Genomic DNA, 14996 nt, shown 5'->3' with positions numbered 1-14996 from the left:
TCTTTCCAATTATTATCCACCCTCCCCTTGTCTGCTCCAACTAACGCAATGGGAAGGTGCCCCACCCAGCCGCTTTCAACCTGAAAGCAGCGGGCAGCAGTAAAATGGGGCGTTCTTCGTAGGCTCTTCCAAGGAAGCATCTGACAAGCGCAGGCAATGTTTGCCCTGCGAAGAAAAGTGGCAGCGTGGCAGCACCGCCTGGGGCTCTTGGCTTGCCTGCTGGCTGGTGCAATCGTTCCACAAGAGAAGGAAGAGTAAGGGGGTGCTCAGCAGAGCCCCCTGGCAGGGTGGCACTCTAGGTGGTCACCTACTCCCATGCACTGGCCCTGCAGATGACACTCTGACCAATTTCCCACTCGTCTTACGCCACTCTCAAGCGCTTCTTCTCAGTGGGGCTACTGTCCGATTTCACACTATCTGTCCTGGGGCTGCAGCTAGCTTCAGCTTTGTCACGCTGCAAACAGAAACCTCTAAAACCCAGTTTCTGTTTGTGGTGCAAAAAAGCGAACGCTAGCTGCAGCCCTGGGGCAAATAGTGTAAATTTGGAGGGAAGCCCCACTGAGAAGAGGAACTTGATAGTGGCGTAAGGTGAGTGGGAAATCGATCTCTGTGTCTGGGGCATTGTGGTTGGCTGAAATCAACAGAAGCAACCACCTAGTAACCAGAGGACTGTAAGAAGCTTGACGCTCTGCAGAAAACCTTGTGAGGAGCAAGCTACAGGTTGAAACTCTTTAGAGAAGTTTGTGTAATTGCCTCAGTGCTTCCACTGTCCTGACTTGAACTGTATTGCTGAGAGAGAAACTGCAAGCAACCTTGAGAAGCTGCTAGCTACAGCAAGTATTGGCTAGGATAGACTAGTAAGGTTTTCTGTTTCTGTCTTGTTTGTCTGTACACCTCTATTTTTTTTTTATTCTGTCTTGTAAATAAACTGCATCCTTCTTATATTTTAATTGGAAAGAGTTCTGGTCCTCATTACTAGTCTAACTGGGTGAATTTGCACTAAGCAGACAAAAGGAACCCTCTATTTTTGTTAATTGGAATTTTTCTCTAAATTAGAAATTCTGGACCCTTCCCAGAAACGTGATGCTTTGACACCTCACACCCTCTTCTCTTCTTCCTTTATGCTTCCACTGCCCCCTTATTTTTATTCACTGCCCCCCCCCAATTGCACTCAAGGCTATTACCACCCCCCAGATTATTCCAGCGCCCCCCAGGGGGCAATATCGCCCGCTTTGGGAAACACTGATTTACATGAACATAGAAGTCTACTTGTAATATTTGAAATGTTTTGAAGGTTTGAAAGGATTTTTTAATATATTTACTTCATTTATGGTTTGTAGAATCTTTCGGGCTCAAGTGCTGTGTTCTACTGGAGAAAGTTTTTTTCTTCCAGACGTTTCGTTCTTGGCTGCGGAGAACATCCTCAGTGGCGTTGCAGACGGAGCAGGCGCTCTGACCTTCTTGGCTGCTGTGCATTGAGTGAGGCCAGGGCTGCTGGAGAGCTGCTATTTCTAGGCTGGAGGGGGTGTGGTGAAAGGGCAATAGGTTTGTGGATGTGCCCATTGTTTGGTGGGGCTTCCTGGAAGGGTAGTGATAAGGAAACTGGCTGTTGAATGTGACCATTGTTCTGTGTTAATTGCTGGGAGGGTTGGAAGGGGTGTGAAGATAAGGAAGATGGTTGTTGACTGTGCTGATTGTTCTGTGGAATGTTCTGGTTGTTCTGTGAATATCTGCAATTTATAGTCTGTAGGGTGTTTTGCAAAGCTGGATACCAAGATTGGTGGATGGAAATGCCTTCTTCCTTTCTGTTAAAGTTGTGCTGGTGTTTGTAAATCTCAATAGCTTCTCTTTTCAGGTGGGTATGATAATGTGAGGCCATGGAAAGGACTTCAGTTCTTTCAAAGTGGATGACGTGGTCTCTCGAAAGATTTGAGCCTGAAAGATTCTACAAACCCTAATGATGTTACCAGCCGTGAAATCCTGAAATCTTTGATACTTCATTTATATCCCTTCTTTTTCCCCAGTGGGGTCCTTTAATAGCTTACATATTCTCCTCTCCTCCATTTTTATCCTCACAACAACCTTGTGAGTTGAGACTATGGGACTGGCCCAAGGTTACTCATGTCAAAGTAGGTATCCATGGCAGTAGGACCCATGGCAGAGTAGGAGTTTGAACCCGGAACTCCCACATCCTTTGTTGTTGTTCAGTCGCACAGTCGAGTCCGACTCTTTGCAACCCCATGGACAAAGTCATGCCGGGCCCTCCTGTCTTCCACCACCCTCTGAAGTCTGCTCACCTCCTAGTCTGACACTAACTAGTACACTACAGCTCTCATAAGATCAGAATGACACATCAGGATGGTTCAGGCAGGAATCAGCCCTGTGCTTGTGCACTCCTTCAGCTCCCTACCCCTCTCTTTGTGCGTTCAAAGTTAATTACAGTTCAAACCTAATCAGAGGGATACCATTCTAAGTTCTCTGAAGTCTGTTAAAAATATTAGCAACTGTTGATTTTGGATGATGAGCCATAGTTTTTCATCATATCCTAACTTGCAAACAGTTTGCTTAATTTATATGCCATCTTTCTGCTTCATAGCTATTCAAGTACTCAAGACTGCTAATAATCTATAAATACATAAAATGTTCTGTGAGATAAGTGCTAAGAACACTATAAACCCCCAATAGCATTAAAATTTCAGACTTCATTCAAAGGTACTATTCTTCCCAACGCCAAGGTTGGCCCCTTCAGCTAAACCAACACTGCAAACCACAGGTTTTCTGTTCTGATTTGGAAGAGAAGCACGAACAAGCATAGGCTGGTCTGGATAATGAGGTTATACAGTAAGTCAATAATTGACTCCTGCTCAGGAGGGAGCACATATAGTGTGCATAGAGTTTATGTCTGAAACAACTTATCAACAAAATGTTTAAATCAGTTTCTGAACAACAACGTTGTTGCTAGTTTATTGTAGCATAAACCACATTTTTAGCTCCTGGAGACAAACATAATTCACATGGCAAAATGTGACCTAAAAATTATCACTATGTGTGGGATGGGGGGGGGGGCGTGCAATCTTCTGAGTATATGCTTTGGTGACTGTATCTGCTAGCTAAGATTTCTGCCGCAGCAACCCAGGTCTTTTATGGCAATTTAATTATACCAAAATAATAATAATAATATAAGAATAATAATTTTTTATTTCTATCCCGCCCTCCCCGCCGAAGCAGGCTCAGGGCGGCTCACAGCATAAAATACACATTACATCAGTTTACATTATAAAAACATGGTTAAAACAGTTATAAATTATTAAAATTAACATAACAATATGGCGTTGTAAACATTAGATTTCGTAACATCAGATAATAAAAACATTTCCAGCAGCATACCTAGCTTTATTACTGATTCTATCGCTAGTTGAAGGCCACCTTGAAAAGGTGGGTCTTACAGGCCCTACGAAATTGATCTAAACATCTTAGGGCCCTCATCTCCTCGGGGAGTTGGTTCCACAATAATGGAGCGACGACAGAGAAGGCCCGATCCCGGGTGGCCTTCAGTCTGGCCTCCCTTGGCCCAGGGATATTCAACTGGTTTTTCCCAGATGACCTCAGTACCCTCTGGGGCTCATATGGGGAGAGACGGTCCCTCAGGTAGGTAGGTTCTCGGCCATATAGGGCTTTAAAGGTGATAACCAGCACCTTGTAGCGAACTCGGTATACCACTGGCAGCCAGTGCAGCCCGCACAGCCCCGACTGTATGTGCTCCCACTTTGGGAGCCCCAGCAACAGCCTAGCCGCCGCGTTCTGCACCAGCTGCAGCCGCCGAGTTCGACACAAGGGCAGCCCCATGTAGAGGGCGTTGCAGTAGTCCAGTCTCGAGGTGACCGTAGCATGGATCACCATTGCCAGGTCACGGCGCTCCAGGAAGGGGGCCAACTGCTTTGCCCGTCGAAGATGAAAAAACGCGGACTTGGCAGCGGCCGCTATCTGTGCCTCCATTGATAATGAAGGCTCCAGAAGAACCCCCAGGCTCTTGACCTTATGTGCCGCTTTAAGCTGCACACCGTCAAGGACCGGCAAAGGGATTTCCCTTCCCAGGGCACCGCGACCCAAGCAAAGGACCTCTGTCTTCGTTGGATTTAACTTCAGCCCGCTCAGTCTGAGCCAACCTGCCACGGCTTGCAGTGCTAGGTCCAGGCTTTCTGGGACGGAGCCAGGCCGGCCATCCATTAGTAGATAGAGCTGGGTGTCATCAGAGTATTGGTGGCACCCAAGCCCAAACCTCCGGGCAATCTGGGCAAGGGGGCGCATATAAATGTTAAACAACATCGGGGAGAGAACTGCCCCTTGTGGCACCCCACATACTAGTGGGTGCCTCCGGGACCGCTCCCCCCCAATGGCCACCCTTTGTCCCCGTCCTTCGAGGAAGGAGGAAAGCCACTGTAAGGCCAATCCCCCAATCCCCGCGTCGGCGGGCCAGTAGCTGATGATTGACCGTATCAAATGCGGCCGACAGATCCAACAATATCAGCACCGCCACGCCGCCTCGATCCAGATGCCGCTGGAGGTCATCCACCAAGGCGACCAGCACTGTCTCCGTCCCATAGCCCGGACGGAAGCCGGACTGGTGAGGGTCTAAGGCGGAAGTGTCATCCAAAAAACTCTGCAACTGTAACGCCACTGCCCTCTCTATAACCTTACCTAAAAATGGTAGGTTCTCAGTGTATAACAATGAATAAGAAAGAACCTCTGTAGTCTAATTAAAATATACCAAGCATCTTCAGATTGATAAAAGAGATACATATTTGGGTAAAGTATTCTACTAGGACACTTTAGTTTACCTATCTGTATTGTTCTTGTGCTATTAGATTTAGTTGACATAAATCTGTTTTGTTCCTGTGCTATCACAGGAAAAAAGATTTGATAAAAGCAGTGATTGCTCACTAACCAGTCACATTTCGTTTCTATTGACTCTTTTAAGAAGTAGCTTTATACAATTGTAACACTGATTACTGATTTTGAAATGTATCACACTGTTAATTACAATAAACTCATAACACAATCTTATATTGAATAACTCTGCATAGGAGTGCACTGTAAGTTGTTGGATTGTGCAGATGTGTTCCAGTAATGACAAGGCTTTTCTCAGGAAGAATGTTCCTTACACCAGAAAAAAACACCATGGTTAGCAAACAGATCTACAGGATGCAATTCATAGTTGACATTCACGAGAAGATACACCAATGCTAATTGACTAAATTGTCGTCTGTCCTGTTCTGTTTTTGTGTAGATTTGGGTTAGTCAGATTCATGAACCATATCTATTTGTTCTAGCTTTCAATATTTATTCTTTTTATTTATTCCATTGTATTTAATACTTAGTGTGTGTATTATGATCATATAAAGTAATCATTCCCAGCCCAGGGACTATTACGAATTCATTACAATTTTTCCACAGGCAAAGCAAGGATTCCAAACATGAATCCAGGATGAAAACCAGATGGCCAAGCCTTAGGTGAGAAAATAGGGTACAACACGATAGCAAATTCTTAAAACTTGTAGTACCATGACACACATGGAAAAGGGGATTCCCCCTTCCCCCTGCACCACTTACCCAACCTGAAGAGTCATACAGGATTCTATGTAGTGAAACCCACATGTTTCCTGAGACTAGAGCTCATCCCAGGTTTTGAAGGTCCTCAGGAAGAGAGTGCTCAGCCTCCCCCCCCCCACCATGCACACCACCAGCATCTCTTCTTTATACCTCCTTTGTTGTCCCTCCAGCCCTACTTATACATCCATCTCCTCCTTGCTCACAAACCTTCCTACTTCCCATGTTAACCGTCTGCATGTCCTTTCTTTGATGACACTGGAAGGTGTGTGTGGCTGACAGTGCTGATGTTGAGACTGCATCACACACACACACTCTTTCCTGGTGGTGCTGGGCAGCCTAGGCAGCTGGGAGCACAAGAGGCAGAGCATTTACATACAGGTGGGGAAATGGCAGATAAAGCAGGTGGCAAAGTCAGACAATGCCGTCAACTGTTATTGCTGTATTCCTCTATATGATTTTATTATTGTGTTATTATTGTTAAAACTGTTTGGACATTTTAGAAAGTGGATTTTGTATCTAATGCTTGTTGTAATTTGACCTGAGCCTGCCTGAGGGGTAGAGAAGGCTGGAAGCCCAATAAAACAAATAACGAAATAAAGGAGGCATTAGGGCTGGTGACAATGGGCCTTCCCAGAAGCTCTGGGGCCTGGCAGATGTCCCACCTCAGGGAATGCCGACATTGACCCCGCCTGAGATGTGTGGATTTCTCCACAAGGCCAAATAGTACCTTCCTGGGACTGTTTCATGTTTAGAAAATTATACCTGCAAGAAGGCTGAAATCCTTCTCCACAAGCACGGTGGGTCCTGATCTGAATCAAGCACAGCAGACATGGGAACTGAGGAGAACTCGCAACTCACAATACAGGACATACAACCAGAATAGGAGAAATGGGAACAACAGGCATGAATCACTAGGTATTGCTGCTATGCATTGTTGCCAGTGGCTCTTCTACAAAATTGTCTTGCAGACCCTGTTGAAGTAAATGACAAAAACACAGCAACAGCTCTTCAGGGATTGTATTTATTGGCTTCTTATAGTCGTAAATTAGTATATAAATCACTGCAATTTATAAGAGCATGAATTAATGTGCAAACAGAAGATTTGCCTTGCTGGATTAACTAAAACAATCCATCAGCAGCCTACCTCCAAGCAATGGCAAGCAGCTATATTTGGGGAACTCATGGGGTGAACATGATGTGAATATAATTTTGTGTCCAGCATTGCATTTTCCCCAGTTAATTGTTTTATGGATATATTTAAAAAAACCAAGAATCCATCATACTTGGCAATGTCTATATCAACATACCTCCCATCCTATTACAAAAATAATAACCCGTTTTTTAGGTAAAGTCACATCAATCCAAACCATTTGCAAATTCACTTATATACGCTTTTTGAGATAAAAGAAAGAGTACATACATTAATGTTAAAATGAACAGTGACATTGGCAATCAGAATATATTTTGTTGTACTTTTACATTCTGTCTGTCCTGACAGCATTGCTCTGAGCTGGATCCTACAGAAAATGTTCATTTAGGAACTGACTTCTTTCAGCAGAATGGGATATCCTCTCTTCCTCCCTTTAACTGAAGCCCCAAACATCCCCTGAAATTATTCTTCTGGGGGACAAGGGACCTCCAGGAACCATATTAGAAGGGAGTCAAAGGTCTGCCATGGGAGGGATAAATTGGCGAAAATTGCCTCCCTTCTTCAATCAGTGGAAATTTTCCATTGAATCTAACCTAATGTCTTCTTGTATTTTAACATTTTTTCTCTCTGAAATATACTGAGAAATCACAGTGAAGTAATCTATATATATATATATCTATTTCTCAAGTGTGGCTCCCATCTGCAAATATCAAAAACAATGGATTGGGGCCACACTTATCCCAAACAGAATTTCTGCAAACTTGGGTGACGATTCAAGTTTGCAGAAAAATCTAAAATGCATTAGCAACATTTCTGCAATAGAAGCATGATAGAATCCAAGTTGGGAGTTGAATTACATTGGTCAAAAATGGATTAATTATAAACTGCTGTTTTGAGATTATATAAGTGGTGAAGAATCATTTATTCAGGGACATCAAACAAAGAGCTCAATATAAGTTTATTACTAAGGCTTACTAAATTTATTACTAAATCTGATTCAGCTATCAGATTTCTCCAACAATCAAATTTTGAAATGATACAGTCTTAAATTTGAAAGGAAAGATTATGTCTTTATCTTGTATCTGCTCGCCCAACAACTTGTAAATTAGACCCATGCCCTTCCTGGCTTATTAAATCTTGCCAGGGGGACCTTAGATATCCCGTGCGGGATATCATAAATAGATCCCTAACGGAAGGGCACTTTCCAACGCCACTTAAAGAGGCTGTGGTCCGACCCCTCTTAAAAAAGCCATCTTTAGATCCGGCCCAATTGACACACTATCGGCCGGTTTCAAATTTGCCCTTTCTGGGTAAACTTATTGAGAGGGCAGTGGCGAAGCAGTTACAGACCTTCCTGGATGACACTTCCGTCCTCGACCCATTTCAGTCCGGCTTTCGCCCGGGACACGGGACGGAGATAGTGTTGGTTGCCTTAGTGGATGACCTTCAATGGCATCTGGATCGGGGTGGCTCGGCGGTGCTGATGTTGTTAGACCTGTCGGCGGCGTTCGACACGGTCGACCATCGGCTACTGACGTGCCGCCTCGCCGACGCAGGGATTCAGGGGTTGGCCTTACAGTGGCTTTCCTCTTTCCTGGAAGGTCGGGGACAAAGGGTCGCAATTGGGGGGGAGCTGTCTCGGAGGCGCTCACTTGATTGTGGCGTGCCCCAAGGGGCGGTTCTCTCCCCGATGTTATTTAACATCTACATGCGGCCTCTTGCCCAGATTGCCCGAAGGTATGGGTTGGGGTGTCACCAGTATGCTGATGACACCCAGCTCTATCTACTGATGGATGGCCAGCCTGTCTGAGCCCCGGAAAATCTTGACCAGGCACTACAGGCCGTGGCTGAGTGGCTCAGACTGAGTGGGCTGAAGTTAAATCCTACGAAGACAGAGGTCCTTTGCTTGGGCCGCCGCGGCTCGGGGAGGGGGATCCCCCTGCCGGCTTTTGATGGTGCGCCGCTTAGGGCGGCGGACAGGGTCAGGAGCTTGGGGGTGCTATTGGAGCCTTCTTTAAAGATGGAGGCTCAGATAGCAGCCGCTGCCAAGTCCGCATTTTTTCATCTTAGACGGGCAAGGCAGCTGGCCCCCTTTCTGGAGCGCGACGACCTAGCAACAGTGATCCATGCTACGGTCACCTCAAGGTTGGACTACTGCAACGCCCTCTACATGGGGCTGCCCTTGTCTCGGACCCGGAAACTGCAGCTGGTGCAGAATGCCGCGGCCCGGCTGTTATTGGGTCTCCCAAAGTGGGAACACATCCAGCCGGGTCTCCGGACTCTGCACTGGCTTCCAGTGATATACCGAGTCCGGTACAAGGTGCTAGTTATTACCTTTAAAGCCCTATATGGCCTGGGACCTGCCTACCTGAAGGACCGTCTCTCCCCACATGTTCCCCAGAGAGCACTGAGGTCAGGAACACAAAATCTCCTCACTATCCCCGGGCCAAAAGAAGCTCGTCTGAAAGCCACCAGGGAAAGGGCTTTCTCCGTTATGGCCCCCGTATGGTAGAATCAGCTGCCGGAAGAGGTGAGGGCCCTGCGGGACTTGGCGCAGTTCCGCAGGGCCTGTAAGACGACCCTCTTCCGGCTAGCCTATACCTAGCCTACATTTAGCTAGTATAACAACTTGAGGAAACTGGCCAGCCATCTTTTTACAGGAAACTGAATTACTCTGTTTTAATGTTTTAACTGTTTAACTATTTAACTGTTTTATATTTGAAATTGTTTAATTTTAAGTTGATTAATTGTTGGAAGCCGCCCTGAGCCATTCGTGGGAAGGGTGGGATATAAATCCTAAATAAATAAAAAAATAAAATAAAAAATATCTTGAAGTAGCAAGTGTAGTTTAATATATGCACTATCAAGTCTGCCTTGAATGCCCCATATACACTGTAAAATGCCACATACATTGATTGTGGTATATAAATAAAGACACAAAACTATTTTAATGACATATAGCTTTAGGGTTATCATTGGAAGAACAACAGCCTCTGAGAATGTTTGTGTCAATTCAGTAATGCTCCCCCTTTTCATTTTAGGAATTCTGATTCAGGAAAGGATAATATTAATGGCGTTTCTTCCACACTCACGGCAACAAGTGAAGGTAACATATGCCTATATGTTTGCTGGAGGTAGGAAACTTATTTTATAGATTGCTCAGTATCCAAACACTAACCAAAATTTCTGATTATCCAAATACATTGTGTTCCCCCCATGCCTGTAAATCTGCAGTGTGAAACATCAGTTTGAGTTATCTAAAGGGATTGTGTCCCTGAAAAACCTTTTTGCTACCTTCACGTGACCAGTGGCGGATGCAGTAGACGTTGGCTTAATACTGGGTACCACATTAGCTTAAGCTTAGAGCTAGCTTGAGGGTCAGCCTGAAAGTAAAAAGGTAAAGGTAGTCCCCTGTGCAAGCACTGAGTCGTTACCAACCCATGGGGTGATGTCACATCATGACGTTTTCTTGGCAGACTTTTTACGGGGTAGTTTGCCATTGCCTTCCCCAGTCATCTACACTTTCCCCCCAGCAAGCTGGGGACTCATTTGACCAACCTCAGAAGGATGGAAGACTGAGTCAACCTTGAGCTGGCTACCTGAACCCAGCTTCTGCTGGGATCAAACTCAGGTTGTGAGCAGATCTTGGACTGCAGGACTGCAATTTACCACTCTGCGCCATGGGGATGAAAGTATCTAGAGCATAATTCATCCAAAGTAGAAATTGTATTAATGAGTGAGAAGTCTAGGGTAGATTATGTTCTGTATTCTTGGATGGTTGCACTGATAATTTGCACTGGACCAGAAACAGGCTTTTCAGCACTGTGAGGTATCCACAAGTGATATGCCTCTTAAGAACAGAAACATATAATGCCTTTTTTTTTATTGCTTAGGACCAAAACTTGCTTCTTACATGTGTGTTTTGCAGTGTATGTAAGCACTGGAAAGCTAAATTGTATTTGTTTATCCACTAGGTTTTCATTTTTCAAATCAGGCTAAGGACACACACTGCAGTCATGGTAAGTCCAACTTGTACTTCCAGAATCTAATGCTCTAAGCAATAGGTGGTGCTAATTCTACAGAATTACACTGGTGTTTCTATAGCCTTCTTCAGAAAATAAGTTTGCTTTCACTAGCTACTTTATTGTTTTTAAATAACTGTTGTACAGGTAATGGGATTATTTTGGAAGGGCCGGTAGTATAGAGGGATGAAAGATAACAGCTCATAAATCATCTCTCAAAATGGGAATAACTAACTGGATGCTTCACATTACAGATTGATTAACGGTCAGTACTACCATTATTATCCACATTGTCATCTTCATCATCATAACCATTGTGAACAATTCAGTTCACCGATGGAGAAAACATTTCCATAATCTACAGTAATCGTTCAAGATCTTTTTCAGGGGAGGACTGGCCATTTAATCTACTGGGAAAGTTCCTGGTAGGTTGCTGGTAGCCAAGAACAAGCCAAGCCAAGCTCCAGCAACTCCACCAGCACTGCAAGAACCACTTAGCTCAGGACTTTCAGTGGCACCAATGATGAGTCATCTCACCAGTTACCTCCTCTCATACCACCAGGAGTCGAAATGGGTGAACTGATGACCATTGTCAGCACTGCTGATGTGACCTGTGCAGTGCTGGTTCACAGTTTGGCCTGTCCCTGGGCCATTTAAACTTCCCAGTCTATCCCTAGTCTTTTTGTCCTGTACTCTTTATGCAAATTCAATTCACATGTGGCATTGGGAGGAAGAATCACTAAGCAGCCCAGCACCTGTAATATGACTGGAAAAAACTGGGGGGTGGGAGGGCGAATCCTGAAAATTTGATCACAATCTGTATGCAAAGTGTTTTTGGCAGAAGGGACAACAAATAGAATATAGTAAAGAATGAGTCTAGGCAATACTTGATAATGTCTAAGGATCTGTGCATTATTTCTTTTTTTCTTTTACAGATAAAGACACCTTGCCTCTCATCAGGCAGATCTTCACCAATCCCCATTTAGATCTAAACCCAAACTTTGATCCAATGATCAAAGACTACTACACGGAAGTGCCATTTGATGTAGTAACAGTAAAGATTAGAGCAGAACCAGTGAATTGTCAGGGTGAAGTTCATTTGGATGAGAAGAAAGGACCCAGGTATTTTGGATGGTCTTGATACAAAAATGACTAAAGACTGCTTCACCTGAGAAAGTCCACGCACAGTGCGTGAATCTCACAGATCAGAACTGGGAATTATTGTTTCTGACATCATGTAGACAAGCAGGTTACTGCATGTGAGCAATGTGCCATGTGAATAACTATCTATGTAGTACTCTTTTAAGCAGCTCCATCTGTTGGCCCTCATTCTTAAGCAGAACTTTATTACCAAAGGTAGAAATCAATTGCCCTGGCATGGATGGCCCTGGCTAGCCTGCTCTTGTCAGATCTCAGCAACTATGCAGGGTCATCCCTGGTTGATACTTTCATGGGAGAACGTCAAAGGTGATGCTTTGCAGAGGCAGGAAATGGCACATCGCCTCTGTTTTTCCTTGAGAACACCACAGAACCGCTATAGAGCTGCCACCCTACATCATTATAGAGCACCATGATCACCACTTGTGCTATATTATATTGTAGTGATACAGCGCCATGAAATGCAATGTTTTAAATGATTTTAAACTGTAGTTTTTATTGGTTAAGTTGTAAAACTGAATGTTGTTAGCCGCCCTGAGTCCGCTTGCGGAGAGGGCAGGATAGAAATTTAAAGTAATAAATAAATAAATAAATAAATAAAATATGTCAACTGCATCTTGATGACACTTTCCAGCATCATCACCACCCTGCTCCAAAGTTTTCTGAACCAAAACAAACTTATCTGCCAAACCCCAAGCATGTAAACAGAGAGACCCTTGTAGAAGCACAATCTATAGACCCTTGAGCCATCTGTTATATAAAAGAGATTATTTTGCCTAATAGTTCTACCAGGTAATGCTATAACCTGGGAGAGCCAGTTTGGTGTAGTGGTTAAGTGTGCAGACTCATATCTGGGAGAACTGGGTTTGATTCCACACTTCTCCACTTGCAGCTGCTGGAATGGCCTTGGGTCAGTCATAGCTCTTGCAGGAGTTGTCCTTGAAAGGGCAGCTTTCTGTGAGAGCTCTCTCAGCCCCACCCACCTCACAGGGTGTTTGTTGTGGGGAAAGAAGATAAAGGAGACTGTAAGCCGCTCTGAGACTCTGATTCAGAGAGAAGGGTGTGTTATAAATCTGCAATCTTCTTCTTCTATTAGTAAAACTCTTAAATTCCACCATTCCTCATGGTACACATCCATAACAATTAGGGCTGGGGTGAAATCATGGGTGCTGTTCTTGGCACCTAGGCTAATATTTAATTTTTGCATAATGCCTTTGTTGGAAAAAAAAATCATAGGTTTTTGCCTAAAAGCTGGCTAGCACACCTAAAATGGCTGTCAGTGTTAAAATAGCAACCTACATATTTGGAGTGGTTTGCTCTGTAGGAGACAGCACAAGCTTGTGTTCATTTGAGAGACACTTTCTAATTCTTTTACTCTCAGCCATTCAAGCATCTCTTCAGAGGAAAGGGGGCTGCACAAATTGTAGGCTCAGGTTCTGTTTGAAATCCTTTCATGCTTGGGTAGTGAGCAATTTCCAGGGCCGGCTAATACTTGTAATCTTATTTGACTTAAGCACTTTGCAGCAATATTCACAGCAATTTTTTCAGCTGTCTGGCCTGATATGAGGCTGAATCCAGTATTTAAGTATTTACAAAAAAGAGCCGTGTAAGCTCTTGAGGATTGGCTACATCAGGGGTGAGTGGTCTAATATGCAAAGGAGCTCCTGCTAGCATTTCACCCCTGAGTATGTCATATGAGCAATATCATCTGAATTCTACAAGCTACCATGAGCAGCTAGGATTCAGATTTAGTGTCATTTGTCTGATTAGTTTTAACCCCTGCTGACCCCCCTGCTTGTAAACAGCCTTCACTAATTTTATGGTAGAGGCTGGCTTGAAGATGTTCATGATAATACATGGGTAAAACTATGAGGTGTATGGATTTTATAATGATGATGATTCCCACTTACTATAGAGTCTCACAGATCTCATGCGCTTTTCCCTTCATCTCAGTACCTCTCGGTACACAAGGAAAAAAAATTAACGCCTTCGTAGCTGCAGAATCAATATAAGGTTTGTAGAGAGTTTTCACCATGATGGGATCATTTAAACCCTTGCATCTTAGATGCACAGTGTTTCATTTTCTTGGTTCACTACAATCGGGGTCAAATTGACTCCCTAATACCTTTAGTGAAACACTCAAATTAAAAGCATCCATGCACACAAAGAAAGGGTTTTGTACTATGGAACCACAGAGTTCTTCATTGTAGGATAATACATGGGATATGGTTGTGGTTCCAAGACTTTTACCGTTTTCGCACACAGCTTACCTCGCAGTCACAATCCTGTTCCCTCCGCAGCATCTGGTCGGATTTCCTACCATCTGCGCTGAAGTTACAGGAAGTGCCGCGGCTTTTGCGTAGCAAACGTAAACCGCTAAAACCCAGTTTATCTTTGCTATGCAAAAGCCGCGGCACTTCCTGAAACTCCAGCGCAGATGGTGGGAAATCCGACAGACGCTGCGGAAGGAACAGGATTGTGACTGCGAGATGTGCGAAAACGGTATTTATAACTCCTTCCCCAGTGAGATTCATCTGTCTCCCTCAGTTGTTGTCTTCTGCCAGTGGGTAAAGACTTTTTTGTTCTGTTTGGCATACCCCACAAAACTGCTGTTGGCAGTTTTGTCTTTAATGTTCAACTTTTTAAAAAAGTTTTTTAAAGTTTTAAAATTTTGTCTTTCATGTTCAACTTTTCTAAAGTTTTAAAGTTTTTATTGAAACTTCAAAGAGTGTGCAACAATTATATAAATAAATATGTTTCTTCTTTGGTTAGTGAGAACAGTTAAAGTTTCATTTGCACAAAAACATTTAGTGACAGGTGAATTGATTAGATGATTGATGTTCCAGGAGCACATTGAAGCTTGAATTAATTGAATAAATAAACTATTTAAATGAGTAAATACAGCAGTAATATATCAAAGGAATACATGTGTCTGTCAAGCACAGCTGCATAGTGCTGGGATAGGAAAGAGAAAAAAAACACTACAAAAGATGGAGGTGTAGGATGTCTTGGGAAATTAAAATAGAGCATTTTTAAGTGTAGTGGATCATGTAGTG

At 43.8% G+C, this 14996-nt stretch overlaps 1 protein-coding gene across 2 annotated transcripts in view; it reads left to right on the top strand.

Moving 5' to 3' along the window:
- The window catches only part of CPED1 (cadherin like and PC-esterase domain containing 1), a 190741-nt gene that overhangs the window by 104589 nt on the left and 71156 nt on the right, over positions 1-14996 (top strand). For both annotated transcript variants that reach the window (XR_009555726.1, XM_060244835.1), the window contains exons 12-15: positions 5455-5511; positions 9802-9866; positions 10735-10779; positions 11718-11904. Coding sequence is in view for 1 of the 2 variants with exons in the window: in XM_060244835.1 (XP_060100818.1) it covers positions 5455-5511; positions 9802-9866; positions 10735-10779; positions 11718-11904 (354 nt within the window). In the remaining variant the exon portion in view is untranslated. The remainder of the gene's footprint in view (positions 1-5454; positions 5512-9801; positions 9867-10734; positions 10780-11717; positions 11905-14996) is intronic.

Source organism: Heteronotia binoei, chromosome 8 (assembly GCF_032191835.1).
Source record: "Heteronotia binoei isolate CCM8104 ecotype False Entrance Well chromosome 8, APGP_CSIRO_Hbin_v1, whole genome shotgun sequence".
Lineage (NCBI taxonomy): Eukaryota > Metazoa > Chordata > Lepidosauria > Squamata > Gekkonidae > Heteronotia > Heteronotia binoei.
This window is presented reverse-complemented; position numbering and strand designations above follow the sequence as displayed.